This window comes from Alosa pseudoharengus, unplaced genomic scaffold (genome assembly GCF_046254945.1).
Source record: "Alosa pseudoharengus isolate Yale_2024_CS ecotype anadromous, Long Island Sound unplaced genomic scaffold, YU_APseudo_1.1 YU_APseudo_1.1_scf_4, whole genome shotgun sequence".
In the NCBI taxonomy this organism is placed as follows: domain Eukaryota; kingdom Metazoa; phylum Chordata; class Actinopteri; order Clupeiformes; family Clupeidae; genus Alosa; species Alosa pseudoharengus.
Window position 1 is genome coordinate 14,175,123 of NW_027468774.1, and position 19,119 is coordinate 14,194,241.

Genomic DNA, 19,119 nt, shown 5'->3' on the forward strand with positions numbered 1-19,119 from the left:
CACTCATTCCTGCACTGTAAATCTGCCCTGGATAATCTGTGGCAGCATGGTAAAACACTGGGATTTCTGCACTGAACCAACACACACACACACACACACACACACACACACACACACACACACACACACACACACACACACACACACACACACACACACACACACACACACACACACACACACACACACACACACACACACACACACACACACACACACACACACACACACACACACACACACACACACACACACACACACACACACACACACACACACACACACACAGCTTGTTGCTTAGCTTGCGATTGTGTCAACACGGACAGACAGACAAACAGGAGGAGGGTGCAATCATGGATTAAAAACAGTGCCATTCATTCTTTTCCTTGCCACTTCAATTGAGAGATATTGCCTTAAAAATCATTCATAACAGAATGCTCATTTCAAGAGAAGGAGAAGGTTTAAGTAGTATTGATAGTAGGGATTGCATTACTTATGAAGCCCAAAATTCACATACACAGAAACCACATCATTCTCTCTTTTTTTGGATGCTGTGTTCAACGTAATCTAATTTCCATGGCAACCATTTATCTGGGTTACTGCTACCCAAAAAGTGGACCATTACTTCAGGGCAGAAGCAAGAGATGCAGCTGAGTCATAGCCACTCCCCTGTTCAAACCAGTAATATGGGCTACTTCAAAGGAAAACCACTCATTGCAGTGGGAGGAGAAACAAACAAACTAAAAGAAAAATGAGCTGTAAATCCCACCATTAAGTGATCAGAAAAACCTGTCAAGTGTGTCAGATGCTTGGCTGTAAATGAACACCTTGGATTGTTTAGCTTTTTGAGCTAAAGCACCATTAGGCTCCCTGGGGGTCACTTCTGTGAGGTTTGCCTGGCCTGGGTCGATGTCCAGGGCTGCAGTTTGCTTCTGCAAACCAGAAGTATACTGTTGTATCAAAACATGTCTGGAAAGAGTGCCATGTGAGGCCAATCCTCTGCTCTTCAGTCTGTCTAGATGGGAGGTAGAAACACTCTTCTTTCTGCCCATCACTTCTGCCCTCATACTGTTTGCTCTGCACATTCAGGTTTAAGGCCAAGGTGAACACGGCCGACTCCGTTTCAAGTGAAAACAAGCCAGTTGTCTAAGGTTGGAGACAGGTCAGCTGCCAATCCAAAATTACAAAGTGTTTGGAGGACACAGGAAAAGTTTTGAAGGGAAAAAAACCAACAACTTCACAACTGTTTCTCTCCTTTCCAAATATAGAGATTCTTCGTCTAGTTTCCAAATGTCACAACACTGTATCATGTGAGTTGGAAACAGAAAACAAGAACAAGGAACTGCATCCTTCTCTTTATTATTCAGGTTCTGTTTTCTAAATCCTTCCCCTAAGTAGTGTTCGCCACAAGAGTGACCACCCTGTCTTAAACATTAAATGACATCGACTTAGAAGTCAATGAGGGATTTTAACCTGAAGTGGGCAGTTATTCTGTCTGGACGAACTGAACCAATATTCACAACCCTGTGGAGATGCCCACCTCCTCAGTTACCCCAGGGGGGAATTAATCTCTTCCCTGCCGCCCAAAGCCTAAGACCTCAAACAAAGCTGGCTGCTCTTTCGGGAAGTGGATGGGGAGGTGGTGGTGGGGGGGGGGGGTGTTGAGTGGATGGGGAGGTGAGGAGGAGGAATGGGAGTGGGATTAAAATCAGCCACTCGAATGAGCCAGTTGTTTGTTGGCTTAGACACCCACCAGGAGCGACTACACCAGGAACAGTCTTGTCACAGCGAAAAGCTGAGAGGATTTGCCCTGAATTAATTAATCCCTAAAAGATCATCACTGAGTCATCAAACTAGTCAAAGGTGTAAAAAAAAAAAAGGTGGGGGGGGGGCTCACTCAATCATCTGAAAATAGATCCTATGTGATGCCCCCTAATGCCACATAGATCCTACGTAATGCACCCTAATGCAAGTGTCCAAACAGGCGCTGAAGGGTGGCATTCATCTGCAGACTTGTCAACCTTGTTTGATGTGGGAGCAGTGCCAAGGCTAAAGCTGATTTGCATAAATGCAGTTACAGTCCTGGGAAATTACCTAGGATTTCCATAATCTTTAATTATGCAACAGCACAGCCCCAAGCAATGCCAGTGAACAGAGCTCAAGCTTTGGTAACCAAAACAATGTGCTACATGAGTTACATGTGCATATTAACGCTGTTGAAAGTTGTAAATAATAAACGTGCCAATAGCATTAACTTCAAATCCCTGCAAATACCTGCAGTCCGGGACATTTTGTCGCTCCTGAGTCTTTGAAGACAGTGAAAAATATCAGTATCATAAAATCACCATTTGGCCCGATACAGGAATGCTGTGAACATAGTGTACACTCTTGACAAGTTCTTATCTAACAGCAGGGCTACAGTAGATGCACAATTGAAGCGCTCTGTTAGCAGAGCACAAAAATTATTATACATATTTTTTTAAAGTATATTTTTTGGGCTTTTTGCCTTTATTCGGATAGGACAGTGAAGATAGACAGGAAGGAGTGGGAGAGAGAGATGGGGTGGGATCGGGACATGACCGCAGGAGAGAGAGAGATGGGGTGGGATCGGGACATGACCGCAGGCTGGATTCGAACCTGGGTCCCTGTGGGCACTTGGACTCGTACATGGTATGGGCACTGTAGCCCGTTGCGCCACAGCTCCCCCCAGAGCATACAAATTATTTAAGACCGATCTTTTTTATTTTTTTTAATGGACGCACTGCTTTCATGTCTGGTGTAGCTACTTCCATTGATTAAAGTGAAAGCTATTTTTTGCAGCATACGCATCAGTACTGCAGCCTGCCTGTTCAAACTTTAAATGAAACACCTCTTTTTTCACTGCCCTCAGCACCTCTATGTTTGCACTTAAACACTACTATTATTTCTTCTCCGTTTTTCCTTTTTTGTGTGTTCTCCCTATGTATACACATCTACCTTTTGTGAGTCCAGAATGACGAAGCGAATTAAATGAAGATGCTGAGTTTTTAGCCTTGTACACGTGAGGTGATCCAGGTTTGAGTGCATCTGACGTAGACAGTAGGAAGACAGCCGAACATGAATTGTATGATCGGAATGCATTTCGTTTTTGGTGAAATGAATAAATAATGGCAGCGTGGAGACTCTTAAGTGCATCTCTCGGTGCTCCTCCATTTTGTGACCCACCATTTTGTTTAACATCTCTTTTACGTACAAGTATGTTGAATTCTTTTTATGCGTACATATGCGTTCCATTTTATGTGCCCTGCGAGACAGAACAAAAAGCTAACAGGCACTCAGATGTATCTGACTCATGGTCTCAAAGAATAACAGGCATTTGTTTGAGTATGGAAGAATAGCCTTTGATTAACACTAAGCACAAGTGGAAAGTTTGCTGCTGGCTCCCACTACTTACAGATCATGTTGCAATTAATCAAATCAAACTGAACACCGTCTCAGTCCCTAACCTTTTGCGTTTCACTGGAAACAACAACAATTCAACGACTTAGCATATTTGATTACACTTACAACCAGAAGGGATTGTGGTTTTGGCAACACCATGGAGTGCACGCTCTGGGCCCTGTGAGGGGTTTCCTGCTGCCGCTGGGTACATCCGGCCGAATCAGGAGAGACGTGAGGGACACAGACTGTCAGTCTGGCCAACAGATATGTGCCTGTGCTCTACGTTCTCAGGCAAGATGAGATGAGTAAACAGAGCCATTTTTTTGCTGAGAAAGGCGATGGCTGCCTGCCACTTCTGCAGTGATAATAGACGAAGAAACCGCGTGTGCCTCTCTGTGTGTGTGTTTGCATAGGAGTTCACTCCTGACATAGTTTCAAAGATTCTAAGCAGTGATCACAGTGATCAGAAATCACAGCAGTGATTACAGTGTATGCTTATACCTATGTGTGTGTGTGTGTGTGTGTGTGTGTGTGTGTGTGTGTGACGGAGAGAGAGAGGACAGACAGAGAGAGACTGCACTTAACGTTGTTCTTAATGTCTCTCTCAACCACCACTGATCTAGCTTGTGGGAAGCCTGATGACATTTCCAAAGATTTAGAGGTCATGATCACAAGCACATGACAGGCTGTGAAATGTCCCCTTATGATGGAAAAGAGATGGGGGTGGGCTGGACCTGTGGGTTTCTAATTGTGTGTGTGTGTGTGTGTTTGTGCGTATATCTGTGCACGTGCAGAGATAACAGCACCATAATCTTCAACATCCAAACAAACTAAGTAAGCAGCAGGACGATTAGTGGTATAATATTTACAACTGACAAGAAGGGCTTAAAGTAGACATGGTCCAAGTCCAAGCAAAAGTCTTAGTTTAAGAATGCATGATATGAATCCCTTTCTATGTGAAGCAGCACTCTCCTTAACTCCATCATTTTTCTGTTGTTCCTATGGTTGCAGGCCAGGAAAGAGATGACAGGATGATGTGAACAATGGGACTCAGATTTCTGCTTTGAGCAGGTTGCTGTAATCCATGCCATATGCTGCAACACTCTCCCCTTGGAAAACTTTCACTGTGGTCCCTCTTGATGGTAATTTTGATACCACAGATGAATAGAGACCCAGTCAGACCAATAGTATGAAAAATCAGGAACAGAGTTTATTTACAATGATGCGCATCAAGGGAGAGACAGCATGACTTCACCTAAAGATCCATCAGCTGCTCTAACTAGACAAGGAAATAGTTAGAGTTTAAGTATCCTTCCAGGCTGACAGGAGATGCCGTTGGTCATCTCATCTCACATGGACTACACTGAATCAGACTCTGATTAGTGGCAACCTGGCAATCCAGAGCAGATAGCTACTGACGCAGCCATGCAGAACAGTGAAACACTGCAAAGTTATAATATTCCCGCTTATCTAAATACATAGTCACACACAGATATACAGGGACAGTATAGATATTATACAGTCATTACATAGAATCTTACTTTTAGCGTCAAAGTGACCCACTAATGAGAAATGCAGAACATTAAACCACATATGGAATATTGGACATAATGCAGAACATTAAACCACATATTGGAATATTTGACATAGTGTTCTATTCCACTTTCTCTCACTCTACATCGGGGGCTCATTCTCCATATCTCCATCTTTTTGTAGCTTGTATTCTTCTTGCACTGTACTGGGGGTAGTCTCTCTCCCTACCTCTTTTCTCTGTTTCTGTCCCTCCCTCTCTTTTCTCTCTTACAACAGATGTGCCCAGGAGAAGAGGGTCCCACAGGAAGGCAGCTGCTGGCAGGCTGGCTGGTTACATGGATGGGTGGGCACGTACAGGCACACACAGCATGTACAGACATGCAGGGCCTGGGTACCCACCAGGAGAGAGAGATGGGGAGAGAGAGAGAGGGAGAGAAAAAGTGAGAGAAAGAGGGAGAACAAAGAGAGCGAGAGAGAGCGAGAGAGAGAGAGAGAGAGAGAGATGAAGATATGCAGAGATGTGGCATGAAAGCAAAGAGTAAATGGTGAGGAAATGAACAGCAAAGACGGACAGATGACAGAAAGACAAGAAGAAAAGCAGAGATACAAAAGGGGTCTGGGATTGTGTAGAGGAACGAGAATGAAAATGAGAAACGGGGACAAAAGAGACATGGTGAGCGACACAGAGATGGAGAGGACCGCAAGCGAGAGAGAGATAAGGAAAATAGCAGAATGGAGGTGTAGAGAGAGAGAATGGGAGAGAGAGGAGATAGAAATGAGAGAGAGGAGAGAGAATGTTTATTTTGATGACATCCGGTGTCATAGTTCTGGAGCCTGAAGGGGAGCTGTCCCTGCTCATCTCACCAGAAGGCAGAACATCACATTACAGAGAATGAAACACCATTTCAGTGACAGTTGCTACATAAAAGAGACTTCTCATTGGGATCCCAGCCAAGGTCATACAATACCAAACCCTAAAGTCCTAATGTGGTTTGGTAGCACATTTACAAATAAAAACACTAAACACTGAATGGATCTCACCTAATCACTAATTCTTGTCAAATAATCATGGATTGGAGTACCACTCGGAGCGGTTGATCCAGTAAATTTCAAATAATGCTCATTTAAAAAAAATTTTCCCCCTTTTCCAAATAATGCTCATTTAACATTTGACTTCACAAACACATCTTTCCCACAGAGTAAAAGTGGAGTACGGAAGAGGAGCGCCTACAGAAGAAACTGTACACCTCGCATCGATTCCATTTCTCAAAGAAAGGTCCAGTCGCAAGGTGGCCTGTCCATCACTGTGGACACTGATGGGACAGGCACGTGAGGAGACACAAAGGAAAAGGACCACTCAGATCAGCGACTCAGCGATTGAACACCTCTGTGGGACTCGCCACCTTGATGTGAATCGCTTCAGAGGGTCAGCAGCAATGGAGGAGTAATCTGCGCAGGCCATAAAGACCTCAGATGTCACAATGAGTGACCGACAGCCCTGAGGAAGGAGTCGGGGGGAGGGGACAGGGACGGGAACGTAAGAGAGGGTTGTCAGTTGTCCTTCCTGACATCAGCGTGCTTGTCACTCTATTTTAGCTTAGCTTGACACCAGATGAAGCTCTCAGCAGATGTACGTGGTTATTGCCCTGTCAATGAAATCACAGCAGTGATTACAGTGTATACCTATGTGTGTGTGTGTGTGTGTGTGTGTGTGTGTGTGTGTGTGTGTGTGTGTGTGTGTGTGTGTGTGTGTGTGTGTGTGACAGAGAGAGAGAGGACAGACAGAGAGAGACTGCACTTAACGTTGTTCTTAATGTCTCTCTCAACCACCACTGATCTAGCTTGTGGGAAGCCTGATGACATTTCCAAAGATTTAGAGGTCATGATCACAAGCACAGGACAGGCTGTGAAATGTCCCCTTATGATGGAAAGGAGATGGGGGTGGGCTGGACCTGTGGGTCCCATGCCATACTGCTAAGAAAAGGTGTTTCCATGGAAACCAGAACCTTTGTGTCTGCGTGGCGGTTTATCTGCTGTGACAATACAAGTCCATTTTTTCCCACCCAACATTTGGATGCAGGCTGATGTCTTCTGTTCAGAAGAACAGAGCAGAAAACAATGCCCTCACAATTCCAATACAGTTTGCATTCAATACAACATTCACAGATTCAAGGTGGAATTGCACAGCATACGTTCTTATTCAGTTAAGGTAACAGAAGGTTGTGTAAGGTATTATACTTATATAAATAAAGCGCATGGCTTTAAAAAAGAACACATCTTGAGGAGTAGTCTAGAGTGTGACAGAATTATCTGTTCATTCTGAAGAACAGGGAAGTGGATGACCAATTCATTAGGAGCCAAGCACACATTTCCAACTGTATCCCTGTTTGGAAGCACAGCATGCTTCAGCAACGTAAGCACAGCCATCTGTCCCGTGATTCCTTACTTGCAGCCAAACTAAAACGCTTCTCTGCAGAGTGGGACAGCAGAGTCCTCTTCTATAGTTGCTTAATCAATCCATGTCCTGTGATCACTCCAGGTCTCTCCAACTGGGTGTTCATCCAACTATTCTAAGCTCATTTTTGAGCATTTGGATAGTAATACGTTTTTCAAGAGACATTGTATTCATGATCTATATTCAGTAGTTGTTCAGGGTCTTATGTATTCCCTAGTGCATACTTTGCTGACATACAAACGTGAATTATAACCCCTTGAGCAGCACATGTCCATATTGTTGACCCAACCGGCTCATCCATAGCTATCACAGAGCCAGAAATCCTACCTAGCTCATGCTCATGTGTCCAAATCATCCTGTCATTAAGGATGAAAGGCAAGTAGGGGAAAGCCTGCTTAACATCTGATAAGGGCAGACTGCAGTCCCGCCATGTGGAGAGTCAGTTAATCTACAATTACTGGGTCAGGGGCAATCTGTGTCAGTAAAGTTACACCACTATGCTCTTCCACCAGTGAAACAATAGGTGCAATTTCTGTTGCACAGGCAATTCAAGTTGATAGTGGACATAGACAAGAAAAGTTGTTGTTTCAATTCATTATATCTGGTGTGCTTTGACCATCTTGATGAAGGAGAAGCATTTAAATGCAAAAGGGTGGATGGTAATAGAAGGACAAAGTACATTTCTGACATGCTTTAATGAAAAGTGCTCAGTTAACCTCCTTCCTCCTCTTCCTCCCTCACCCCCTCTAGTAATATACAAGACATGCCTATTTCTGTGCAGTTCTCTCAGATACCATCTGGCAAAGTGGCTGAGAATAGTTAACTAGTCACTCTGCCACACCACGACTGAGAAGACCGTGAAGTGAGGAAAAGGATTAGAACTAAAAATACCTCCATTCTGACAGAGCGGCTTTGTGCTGCTATAATGTGCTGTGACTCAATGTAGCGCTCCACCGTCTTCAGGAAAATGAATACGGCGGCTCATCTCATGAAATAACCACCTACCCCCCCCCAAATCACCTATAACTGAAACTGACTGCCTGAACCTGAAGAGATGCTGGACACTGATACAACGTCACTGCGCATTTCTGTGTGCTAGTGGCAATGGTCAATGCAGTCCCAGTGTGATTGCATTTGCTGCGGCAGGGCTTCACACTCCCGGTGCACAGTGTGCGAGGTTCATTAGCCTGTGCGATCCTGCGATCTCTGCCCAGCTCCTGACTGATGAGAGCTGTTCTGCTTGGGGTAAACAGATCGTAAATTCTCACCGGCAGACAGAGTGGCTGCCAGCCAACCTACTATAGTCACCTGTTACGAAGAGGCTTGGAAGGTCAACACCTGTTATGACGCAATTTGTCCGATCGCTTCATGATTCCAGGCCACCACTACTAATGTAGGTAGCCCACAATTGTGTATTAGAGACATAATGAGGGCCAGTTCGCAAATGAATCCATGGTTTTGACAGACTAGTGCAACAACTCTTTGTAACAACGTCACAAAAAGTTTCTAACTCTTTCCAAACTGAGATTTTTATTACAGTCTAATCCGTTTATTTGGGAGTAAAGTTCACTGTATTTCCCCTTTGGCGGCGCTGCTGGTTTCTGGGGACTTTCCATGTGTGTGTGTGTCTGTGTGTGTGTGTGTGTGTGTGTGTGTGTGTGTGTGTGTGTGTGTGTGTGTGTGTCACTCACCTGCAGACAAGAGTGGCAATGATGACACACCACGCGGTGCAGCAGCAGTCGGCGCTGGACGTCTCCTCGGTCTTCTTGCGCCGGCAGCAGAGCCAGAAGGAGTAGAAGAGCAGGAAGATGAGGTCCAGCGCCAGGCACGCCAGTGCCACTCCTCCCACCAGCAGGATGGCCTGAGCAGGACACAAAGCACAGGACACAAACCCATCACTCAAGAGCACAGATGGGACGAGACAATAGTAGAGGAGAGACCTAGGAGTGCAGTGAGATACTCCATTTTGGAACAGGGCTCCTGGCCTGCAATGTTAATATTTAATACTAATGATTCAAGCATTTCCGAGAGCCTTGTTTCCTGCTTATTTAAATGTCCTACAATCCGAATCTCAAATAAAGAAACTATTATAGCTTGAGCATAAGAAGCTTTTTAGAGGCCCTGAAAAAAAGCTTTCAAATTTGACAGTGACAAAATAACCTTAACTGCCAATTACAGAATTTATTCCATTGGAAACCAACATAACATTACACTGAATTTCATCATGATGACCCAAGAATTTGGAGGCAGGATCATACAACAAGTTGGAGGAGAGTTAGCATTGAGAAATTCAGCATTACTACAAATCCAACCCCCCTCACACAAACACAATCTCGCAGAGTGGTTGTGCCGTGACTTCACACATGATTAATCTCACGTTCCGTCTGATCCTATGGCCCCGTTTCGCAGGTTCACCAGCGGACAATTCTCACTTCGCCACCCATCTGTTCGCTCCTGAGCACGTCTGTCCTCAAACTCAACAACACCACCACAGACGGAGTCATGGCCACACACTGTTTATTTTGCCAATGCTGTTGTGGATCTAGATATTTGTTGTGTGGACAAATGGTCCTGTAGATTAAAAATAAAAAATGCCACTAGTCATCTGCAAAGGGGTGTCAGTGAGTTTAAGGTCAATGAGAAATGGGACTGTTGGCCACACTGCCGTCACTGAGGGGATTTCGCTCGAAATGGTTAAGCAGTTTTAGCAAAGTCCGTCACAAATCTCTGTTGTCTGATGTACTGCACAGGTTCTTGGGCGTCTTGCTCCTTCCCAAACCACTGTTTTAAGGAAACTCAATGGGAATGGTGGTCAGCAACAATTCGTTAGGACTAATCCCGATGCACTCATTGAACTCAAGTGTCCCGCCAAGTGTTTGAAAACCACCACCAATATAAAGAAAAAATATTAAAAAGCACATCAACTAATAGTTCCACTCGGTGCCTTTCAACAACTGCCAAACTGTCGGTCAAGCTCTTGCACTGTGATCACAGGCAGCTTGGGGGGTCTATTGTGTCTGTTCCAAAAGCCCAGACCCCAGAGACTTTATGAGTATTTGGAGAGCACCGGGTTTAGATATCAACCAGCCAAACACAAAAAAAAACAAAGAAAAATGGGCCTGTGGTTCACATGACTCCTGCTATGAAGAAAATGAATATCTGCATGCTCTATGCAGTCAGACGAAACAACAAAAGGCATGAGGGGTGAGGCCAAGGCCTTTGGCTTCTTATTTTGGCTGCTTTAGACAAAGTATGTGGCCATGTCCATTACTGACTGACCCCTGCATAAGAATAGAATAGTTTTCCTCTCTCTGGGGGTGGCTAAGCACATAGACATCTAATGACGCCATGCATCGTTTAGGATAATAAATCTAATCTGTGCTGCAGCATGGCACTGTCCTCACTAATGCAGGCTGGGCCTTACTGAACGATACTTTCACGGAAAGTCAGTGGCTATGTCCTTGTGGTCTCTTAGGGAATGATGGGACTGGACAAGCCTAGACAACTTGACTGGGACTGAGGGTGGAGGACAGAGGGAATGTTTTACTTCTGCTCCACTCCTTTTCCTGACTCTGCTGATTTAGCAGCTTCCACGGAAAGGCACCCATTATTACTGCCGAGCAAAGGCAGCTGTTTTGCATTTGCACATGATAACATTTCTATATGGGTTATTATGGGGCAAAAAAGGAAATGGCTCCTAAAACATTCAGCCCAGTTCCTGCGTGCTTAACCCAACAACGAGACTATATTTAGACGTTGTGTTTCAGTTGTCTACTATGCCCACTGGCAGTGAGGTATGAATAAAGGGCTGTCCACTCAGTGTGAGAGCAGATCAAGGGAAAATTGTGGACAATCCAAATAATCCACAATTTATAAGCCTTTGCCTTCTGGTTTTAATTTATTTTTTCAATGACTGAATGGCATTCCAGAGGGAGAGGTTAAAAGCAGACGGTAAAAAGTAATCATTGTATCTTTTTCATTAGCCAGCAGTCTTCATCCTGGCTACAAACATGTTGGGATCATTTCATATAACAAATGAGACAGTAGACATTTGGGCTACAACAATGAAAATGCCAAACACGGAATAGAAGGTTACTTGCAGCAAAATATCAAACTGAGTGCAATATACCCCAACTTAATGAACATCAAAATGTACAAGGGGATGAGATCTCCCATCAGAGGGCAGGGCTTAAAATTCATTTTTCAAAATGGGGGGGGGAATTCCCCCCTTAGATTATTCATATAGGGGGGATTTACACAATTTGGTGGGGTCGATTAGGATACCAAGTCAAGAATTGTGATTTCAATACTTCTTCGATACTTTTTTAAAAATGTATTTGATTTGGGGGCCCCCACCACCTCAGTGTTTCCCATACATTGACTAATATGTGGCGGGGCGCCACAAAATCAAAATCGGCCGTCACAGATTAATATTCTATGTTTAATTTAATTTAATTTAAATTAAATATAAGATCAAATCCTTGCATTGCCATTGAGCTGCGCTTTTTATGCACGCAGCCTTTCCTTACCCCGCCCCGCTCTCTCTCGTAGCCTGCTGCCCCTCCTCTGCATGTGCATTTAACAAAATATTCACGATTGATTGTTGTTGCCACATAGAAGCATTGCATAGAAGACGTCTGGCTAAATTGCTATTAAATCTGCAAATTTGTTCAAAACTGCTGCATTTAAGTTAACTCTGCTAAGGTCTTATCACAACATAGTAGGTTACATTGAAGAGACTAAACTAAGTTAAGTTATGCAATCAAGCAGTATCTCAAAGCTAACGTTAGAATACTGTTTGGATGTCGAATTTAGCATGCTTAGCCTACTTACAGCGGCTTGTCAATTTCGCTGAAGGGCTCATTTTATTGACTCTGACATTGAATGTTTGCAAAATCCCGATGTAAATGGAAAAGTGTTTTCCAAAATTCAAAAGTGCTTGTACCAAGGAGAAGTACAAACCTTTATTTTAACTATGTAGAAAACATTGCAGAAAAATGAATTGCATCCACACATCAGCAGCCTTTTAATTGTGTTACAATTGCAAGGGTTCCCTCACGAACGTCTTAAAGTGACAGGCACTCAATTAGACCTATACACTACCAAGACGATCTTAATACCCCCCCCCCCCCCCCCCCGTCCAAGTCAGCTACCGCCACAAATTGATCCAATTCTGTGGGAAACACTGCACCTTGACGTCATCAGTAATATTGAATATACTGTAGTGGGATCATTCACAACAGTGGCCATCCTAGATTCTGCTTGACTCTCTCCACACACACAAACACACACTGAAAATTATGGCCTGTGCGATATGTTTCTATTTCATATATTTTTTAATTCATATAGAGTGTATTTAGTTAATAATGTATAGTATTTTACTAGTAATTACTAGTAGCTAAACATATTTAGTCATTTGAATGCTTCATATTGATTTTTAAACCATTACATTTAGGTATATCTTTAATGTGGTGTGTAGGTCTAATTGAGTGCAAATTGGTGATGTGTAGGTGTAATTGAGTGCCTATCACTTTAAGAAATACGTGAGAGTAATTAGCCTTCATCCTGACGGTTTTAGTGAATAAAAGTTGTGCATAGTGCATAAGGATATGTGGATGCAATTCATTATGTTTTCTATGTCATTAGATATAATAAATGTTCAAAAAACTAACAAATCAAAGACAACCTTTCTGGGATCAAGTGTTTTGCGATGTTCACTAATGATTTTAGTGAGCATTACTGGCAGACGTGACCTGAGCTAGCAGGGTAGTTACCAAGGAGCTCTCTCCAGATGTAAAAGTTTGCCATAGCTGCGTATTTCTCGCATCATGATGGCTAGAGTTGCGGGACTTGAACAAATTATGCACAATACCCGCAATCCCGCAGTGAAATTTAGGCCATGGAGGGAGTCAAACTTAACAGGTAAATGAGATAGTAAACGAGAGAAGGAAAAACATTTTGACAGTTTGGTCCCATGCCGACCTGGGAGCACTGCCAATGTCAGTTTATGAAACTATTAATACCGGCTTTAAATGCCTTCATTTTCAATGAGCAAGAGCTCTTGCCAATCCCGGTCCATTAGCAAGGCCCAGAAATTATGCAGTACCAGAGCTCTCCATTAAGAGCTAATTGGGAAACAGCACTACCACAATGAGTATGATGGTGCACTATCAATTTGACAAACCATCCCAAATTGTCACTATCCTAATGACAGTCCTAGACAGTGTCAAAGACTAAAGAATGTAAAGAATTAGTCTAGATGCTAAATCAGTTTGCTATATACTGTAGTTCTCTAGTTATTATTATTCAATAGTTTACATTTCTCTGAAGAAAATGAGATTCATTAAAAATGAATGTTTAAAGACCATATCAAAACTCAGGATGAGCCAGAGAACCTGCTGAGGAGCAATATTTCAAATGGCCACCATCAGCAAGGTCTCTCTCTCTCTCTCTCTCTCTCTCTCACAGGCAGTCATATGGTGTGGGCACCCAATTATTGCACAGGACCTGATGTGAAAAGGCATCCATCTGGTGATCTTTGAGGGCCCAAGGGCCTGTGAGCGTGCATGAGAACAAGGGACATGGAGTGATGGATTGCAGTGATACAGAGAGAGATAGGGAGAATGAGAAACAGAGAGAGAAGAGAGGAAGAGAGCAAAAGAGAATGAGAGAAACAGCACAAGAAGACGAGTGAGAAAGTGAGAGAGGGAAAAGCAAGAGAGAGGGAGAGTACTTGTGCATCTATGTGAGAAATGGCTTAACACCACAGCACTGTATACAGAACACTTCCACTTGCACTCTGTGTGTCGAGTCCATTAAATATGTAGGTCACACTGCTGTAATACCCCCCCCCCCCCTTCTTCATGTGTTTTTATTTATTTATTTATTTATGCCTGTGAGAAATCGGTCAGCAGCTTTGACTGTAATTACCCAGATTTTAATCCCAGACTATCTTCCTGACTGTTGTGAATTTTCTGCAATGGGGAAGGTTATAAACAGGAAGAAGGACCGCACCCCAAACCCTTTTCAGCACACAGTGTAATCTCGTCCAGATTATCCTAATGGACCACCTCCTGCCCCTCACTATCAGTGAATGGAGGCCAGCACTGTGTCAGAAGAGTCGGACAGAGGAGAGTGGCTAGCCAGGAGAAAACGTGACCCTAATTATAACCATCGGCTGGGGCTGGACACACACCAATGGTTGCCATTGCTGTTTTCCACTCAATGGCATTAACGCAGATGGTTTACTGTAGCGATTGAAAAGACATTCACACTCACTGTAGAGTGTAGACACAGTTACAGCCAGGACTGGCAGTCTTTTCGTTGTACTGGAGAGCTGCTGCACATTTGCTGCTACAGTATGCACTGCGAGACCACGGTTAGCGGTAGCATAGCTAGTCTAATTCAATCCAGACATCTGAGTCAGCAGAGAGAATTCCTAATGCTGTCTGTGCAAGCTGTGTTGATGATGAAACGTTGAAATGTTTTTTGGTCTGGTCTTCCACAAGCATTCCACTTTCCGTCTCCAAGAGGGGAATGCGTCTTGTGAACAGCCGCTCTTAATCCTTCTGCTGCGAAAGTCAACCAAACAGTGGGAATGATGAGACTGCAATTCCCAGCTCTTCCCTAAAGTCGTGGTGTGCAGCTGAGACTAGCCCTGGCCTTGAAAACATTCAGCGCAATTCAATAGTCATTGGAGTGAAGCATTTTCAAAATGCAACTTGCTTTTAAGTGCAAGGAAAAGATGAAAAAACACTTTCTGATTAAGAAAATACCAGTAAGGTTACATCAAAGAAAGTTTCCCCTCTGAAATCTCCAAAAATCTCCACCCCCAGTGGGGGACCTTCCATAAAAAGAATCCTGCAGGCTACAAACTTGAATCAGGAAACTAAAATCCCTCATTAAGTTACTGAGCAGGCCTTTGTTTTCTGAGAGATACACAAGAGCTCATAGAGTAAGCTTTCAGAGCTATAGAGTGGAATAGAGGAAGTTTACTGCTTCCTCTACAAGCCGTACACCAAGGACGCTCTGTCTACTGGCGGATCCCAGAACAAGGCATCTTTATACCAAAAGATGACCAATCTAGATCAGACAGGAAACAAAAACAAAGAAAAAGATATTTTCAAGAAACAGCATACATAATCTAGTCCATTGAGCAGTAAACAGTAAATAAAAAAGGTGCTAATTTCTATTGGACTCCCTGATGAAACTCTACTGTAGCTGCTGGCATGGCCCATTAAGGTTTCACCTCGTTCTCAGGTCAGCTCTTAAACAGGTCAGCTCATGGTCTCCCGGGCTGACTTATGGTGAGTCCTCCATTTGGGAGCCTATAAATCTCTACTACAGTTGGAGAGCAAGGGCCTTGGCCACGACTAAAACGAGTCTCTCCCCAAACACCCCTTCACCCTCCCAACTAATCACCATGATTCATCTTTTTTAGCACTGGAGAGACTGGTTCCTACTGGTTCCCCACATTGTATGGGAAAAAATGTGAAGCTGTTTACACTGTGGCTTCAGAGGCGACAACCTGCTCAGATAGCTTATGTAGCCTGTAGTGGTAAAAGATGCCCCATCTGTCACACACACACACACACACACACACACACACACACACACACACACACACACACACACACACACACACACACACACACACACACACACACACACACACACACACACACACACACACACACACACACACACACACACACACACACACACACACACACACACACACACACACACACACACACACACACACAGGGGAAAAAAAAAAACTCACTATAAAACAGCGGGTTCCACAAAAGAAATAGCATAAACAAGACCACACACATACACCCATCCATTAACATCATATGAAGATTGTAAAAAAAAGTATATTATGGCTATAAGTGCACAATATTGTATTTGTCCTCTTCTTCATGATGATCCGTCAACAAGGTTGAGTGATTATGCTCTTCATAGGAAAACTTCCTCACAACAAGCAACCGTCCCACTGACTGCTCACTTCAAAGGAATTTACTTGGGACATGTTTGACCTAAGCATTCCTTTTGCTTGAGCTGGCAAATAACACCAAACAGTCAGACAAGGCAACTGGCAAGGTATACCACTGTGAGAAACAGTTAGTACTTCCTGTCTGGCCAGCTGACAACAAGCTCTTGTCAGTTTCTGTCAAAGCCCAGGCAAAAACAGGGCTGACAAAACAACTTAGCTTAGCATGCCTTCCCTTCCCGGAGCTTCAGAGGACACCCAGCACAGTGTAACGTGATGGAATAATTGAAGAAATCAGGTGAGGGGATTTCTCCCCCTTTTCCTCCTTATGGATTGTAAGGAGACCGAGAAATAAGAGGTTGCGTTCCCCCAGAATATCTAATCTGTAAACCACCAGCTAGAGCGTTCCCAAACCTCCCCCACACTAACACAGAGCCATGGGAGAGGGAGAGGGCGTGGGTGTGGGAAAGCCTGTTGCGGCGCGTTGGTGGTGCATGTTAACCCTTCCAGTCAGCATAATAAGCAGACTTGCACTATTCTGGTAGAATAGGACAATTACAGACTGGTGGGATAAGGGAGGACCAAAAATAGCAACAAGAGATGCATTGCTGTTTTCCAGAAAATATGAAGCCATTTCAATAATATGTGACAAAATACAGGCCTTAGCATACCATTTGTTGAACCAATATGTAGAACCCTTTAGCCATTATTCATAGAAGAGTGTAGTGCTTCATCATTCAGCAAGTTTTGAAAATTTATGTGAGAACATTTTCAGCCATCTGCTGCTAGAACCCGTTCAAGACAGCTTTCAATTGTTTAATGGGTAGACCTTTCAGACCTGAGACCTGTGTTAAACAGCCGTGAGCACAAATCGGGTATTTCAATCCTATTACCGACAACAGGTTTCTCAATCTAATCTTTAAAGGGGCTGGACTGTCTAATGAGTGACATGGGATTAACAGCAGAACAAAGGCATGGAATCCCATAGAGTGACAACGGTGGTCTTAAAGAAACTCAGTAACAGTTTATTTATGTTTCCACAAAACTTCAGCTTTCCTTCATACTTTCAGGTTTACTTCATCCACTCTAATTGAGAAAAATAAATACTATTGTCATCTAGACTAGTATTTTGGAACCATTCATTACTTGGTTCAGGGGACTTGTGAGGCCAGCATGAGCTCCCTCAGTCTGATCTATTATTTGTTATGACGGTGATTCTTTTTTGGCCGGCCAGCCAGCCTAAGCCCCAGGCATTTTGCCCATGTCGTCTCGTCAGACCCAGTGACCTGTCGAGGTGCGGCCCTGTAACCTGTGCCCCTGTCCCTACGTGCACTTTCTGCCCTGTCTGTTCATACCCAAATGAGAACTGCTCCAGTCTCAGATCCAGATCATGATGATTGCCACCTCCCCACCCCATCCTACTCCACTCCACCCCCCCTCCTTCCCCTCTGTCTTTTTAAGTGACTCTTGACTGCCCGCTTCCCCCCCAAAAAGTTTGACACTTGGCTTTTGTCCACAATTCTACTGAAAGCTGTATTGTCCCCTTAAACTTCTCACAGCTTTGGCCTTGGCGAGGAAGTCGTCAGGGAAAGGGGGAGGGTGCATGTCTCAGCCTCCAGAAAAAAGGGAAAATGTCCTCATCTCGCTTGTCCACTTAGTTGACCTGGTGTGGAGATAAGTGAGGTAGTGTGGGGATCGTGGGAAAATAATGCTCACATCGAGAAGCTTAATGATTATTCAAACAAGTACACCAGGGGGGGTCGATCGAGTACTTGGCAAAAAAGAAAAGAAAAGAAAATTGGGGCAAAGTTCAGTGATTAAGCGCATCAAGGAGAGAGCGGATGGTGCTGCTGAGGCTGATTAACCCTTAACTCGCTGACCTGACACTCATTTTTTTTTTTTTTTATTCCCTTTGCAAGTGCCACACTTCAAAGAACATGAGGCTTAGGCCTACCCTGTACCACACCACACACACAAAAACAGGCCTCATCATCAGCTGTGCAGACCAATGATGCCCATGCTAGTTGCTGCGCTGCTCATCATCTCTCAGCTCACAGGCTGCTGTTAGCAGACTGGATCGTGATCGGAAGAGACGCGCCAGTGGTCAAACCAGGAGGGAGGGAGCGAATAGGAGAGAGAATGAAAGAAAGATGGATTCCAAGAACAAAATCACTACAAGATAAAAATCACACAACAAATGGAGAAAGAGCAAAGGTATTTGAGAGAAAAGGGAGAAGGAAAAAGGAGCAGAGATATGGATAACCAGGAGGAAGGTACTAGGTCATCTGGGACATAATTAAAAAGCAGGGGCCTTAGCTTGCAAGCTCTAATCTTTGCCTTACAACATCTAATTACTCACTGGAACACTTTACTCAGACAAACCCTGTCCATTTAAGCTAAAGAGTAGGCCACTGACATGGCCTGACAATGCCTAGAGCATTGGACAGGGATCTAGAAATAAAGGCTGCACTGCCTACTGCTCGTTGCATCAGTTCTCATTAAAATCAACAATGACGAGGGCAAAACGGATTAGCAGCTGATAGAAGACCCTACTATTCCAAGAGGACAGGTCTATGGACAACCTAGGACTGGGTTTCGTGTCAGCATGTGATATTACACCATAAGAATGTACTTAAACTACATCTGCAGGAGAGGTCCTTAAACCAGAGTGGATCTGGGGTTAATCTAGACTAGAGCAGGGGTCATTATGGCTAAG

The 19,119-nt window shown here is 43.9% G+C and overlaps 1 protein-coding gene across 2 annotated transcripts in view; it reads right to left on the reverse strand.

Moving 5' to 3' along the window:
- The window catches only part of ttyh3a (tweety family member 3a), a 55,865-nt gene that overhangs the window by 33,919 nt on the left and 2,827 nt on the right, over window positions 1–19,119 (reverse strand). For both annotated transcript variants that reach the window (XM_076264911.1, XM_076264912.1), the window contains exon 2: window positions 9,100–9,269. In XM_076264911.1, coding sequence (XP_076121026.1) covers window positions 9,100–9,269 — 170 coding nt within the window. The remainder of the gene's footprint in view (window positions 1–9,099; window positions 9,270–19,119) is intronic.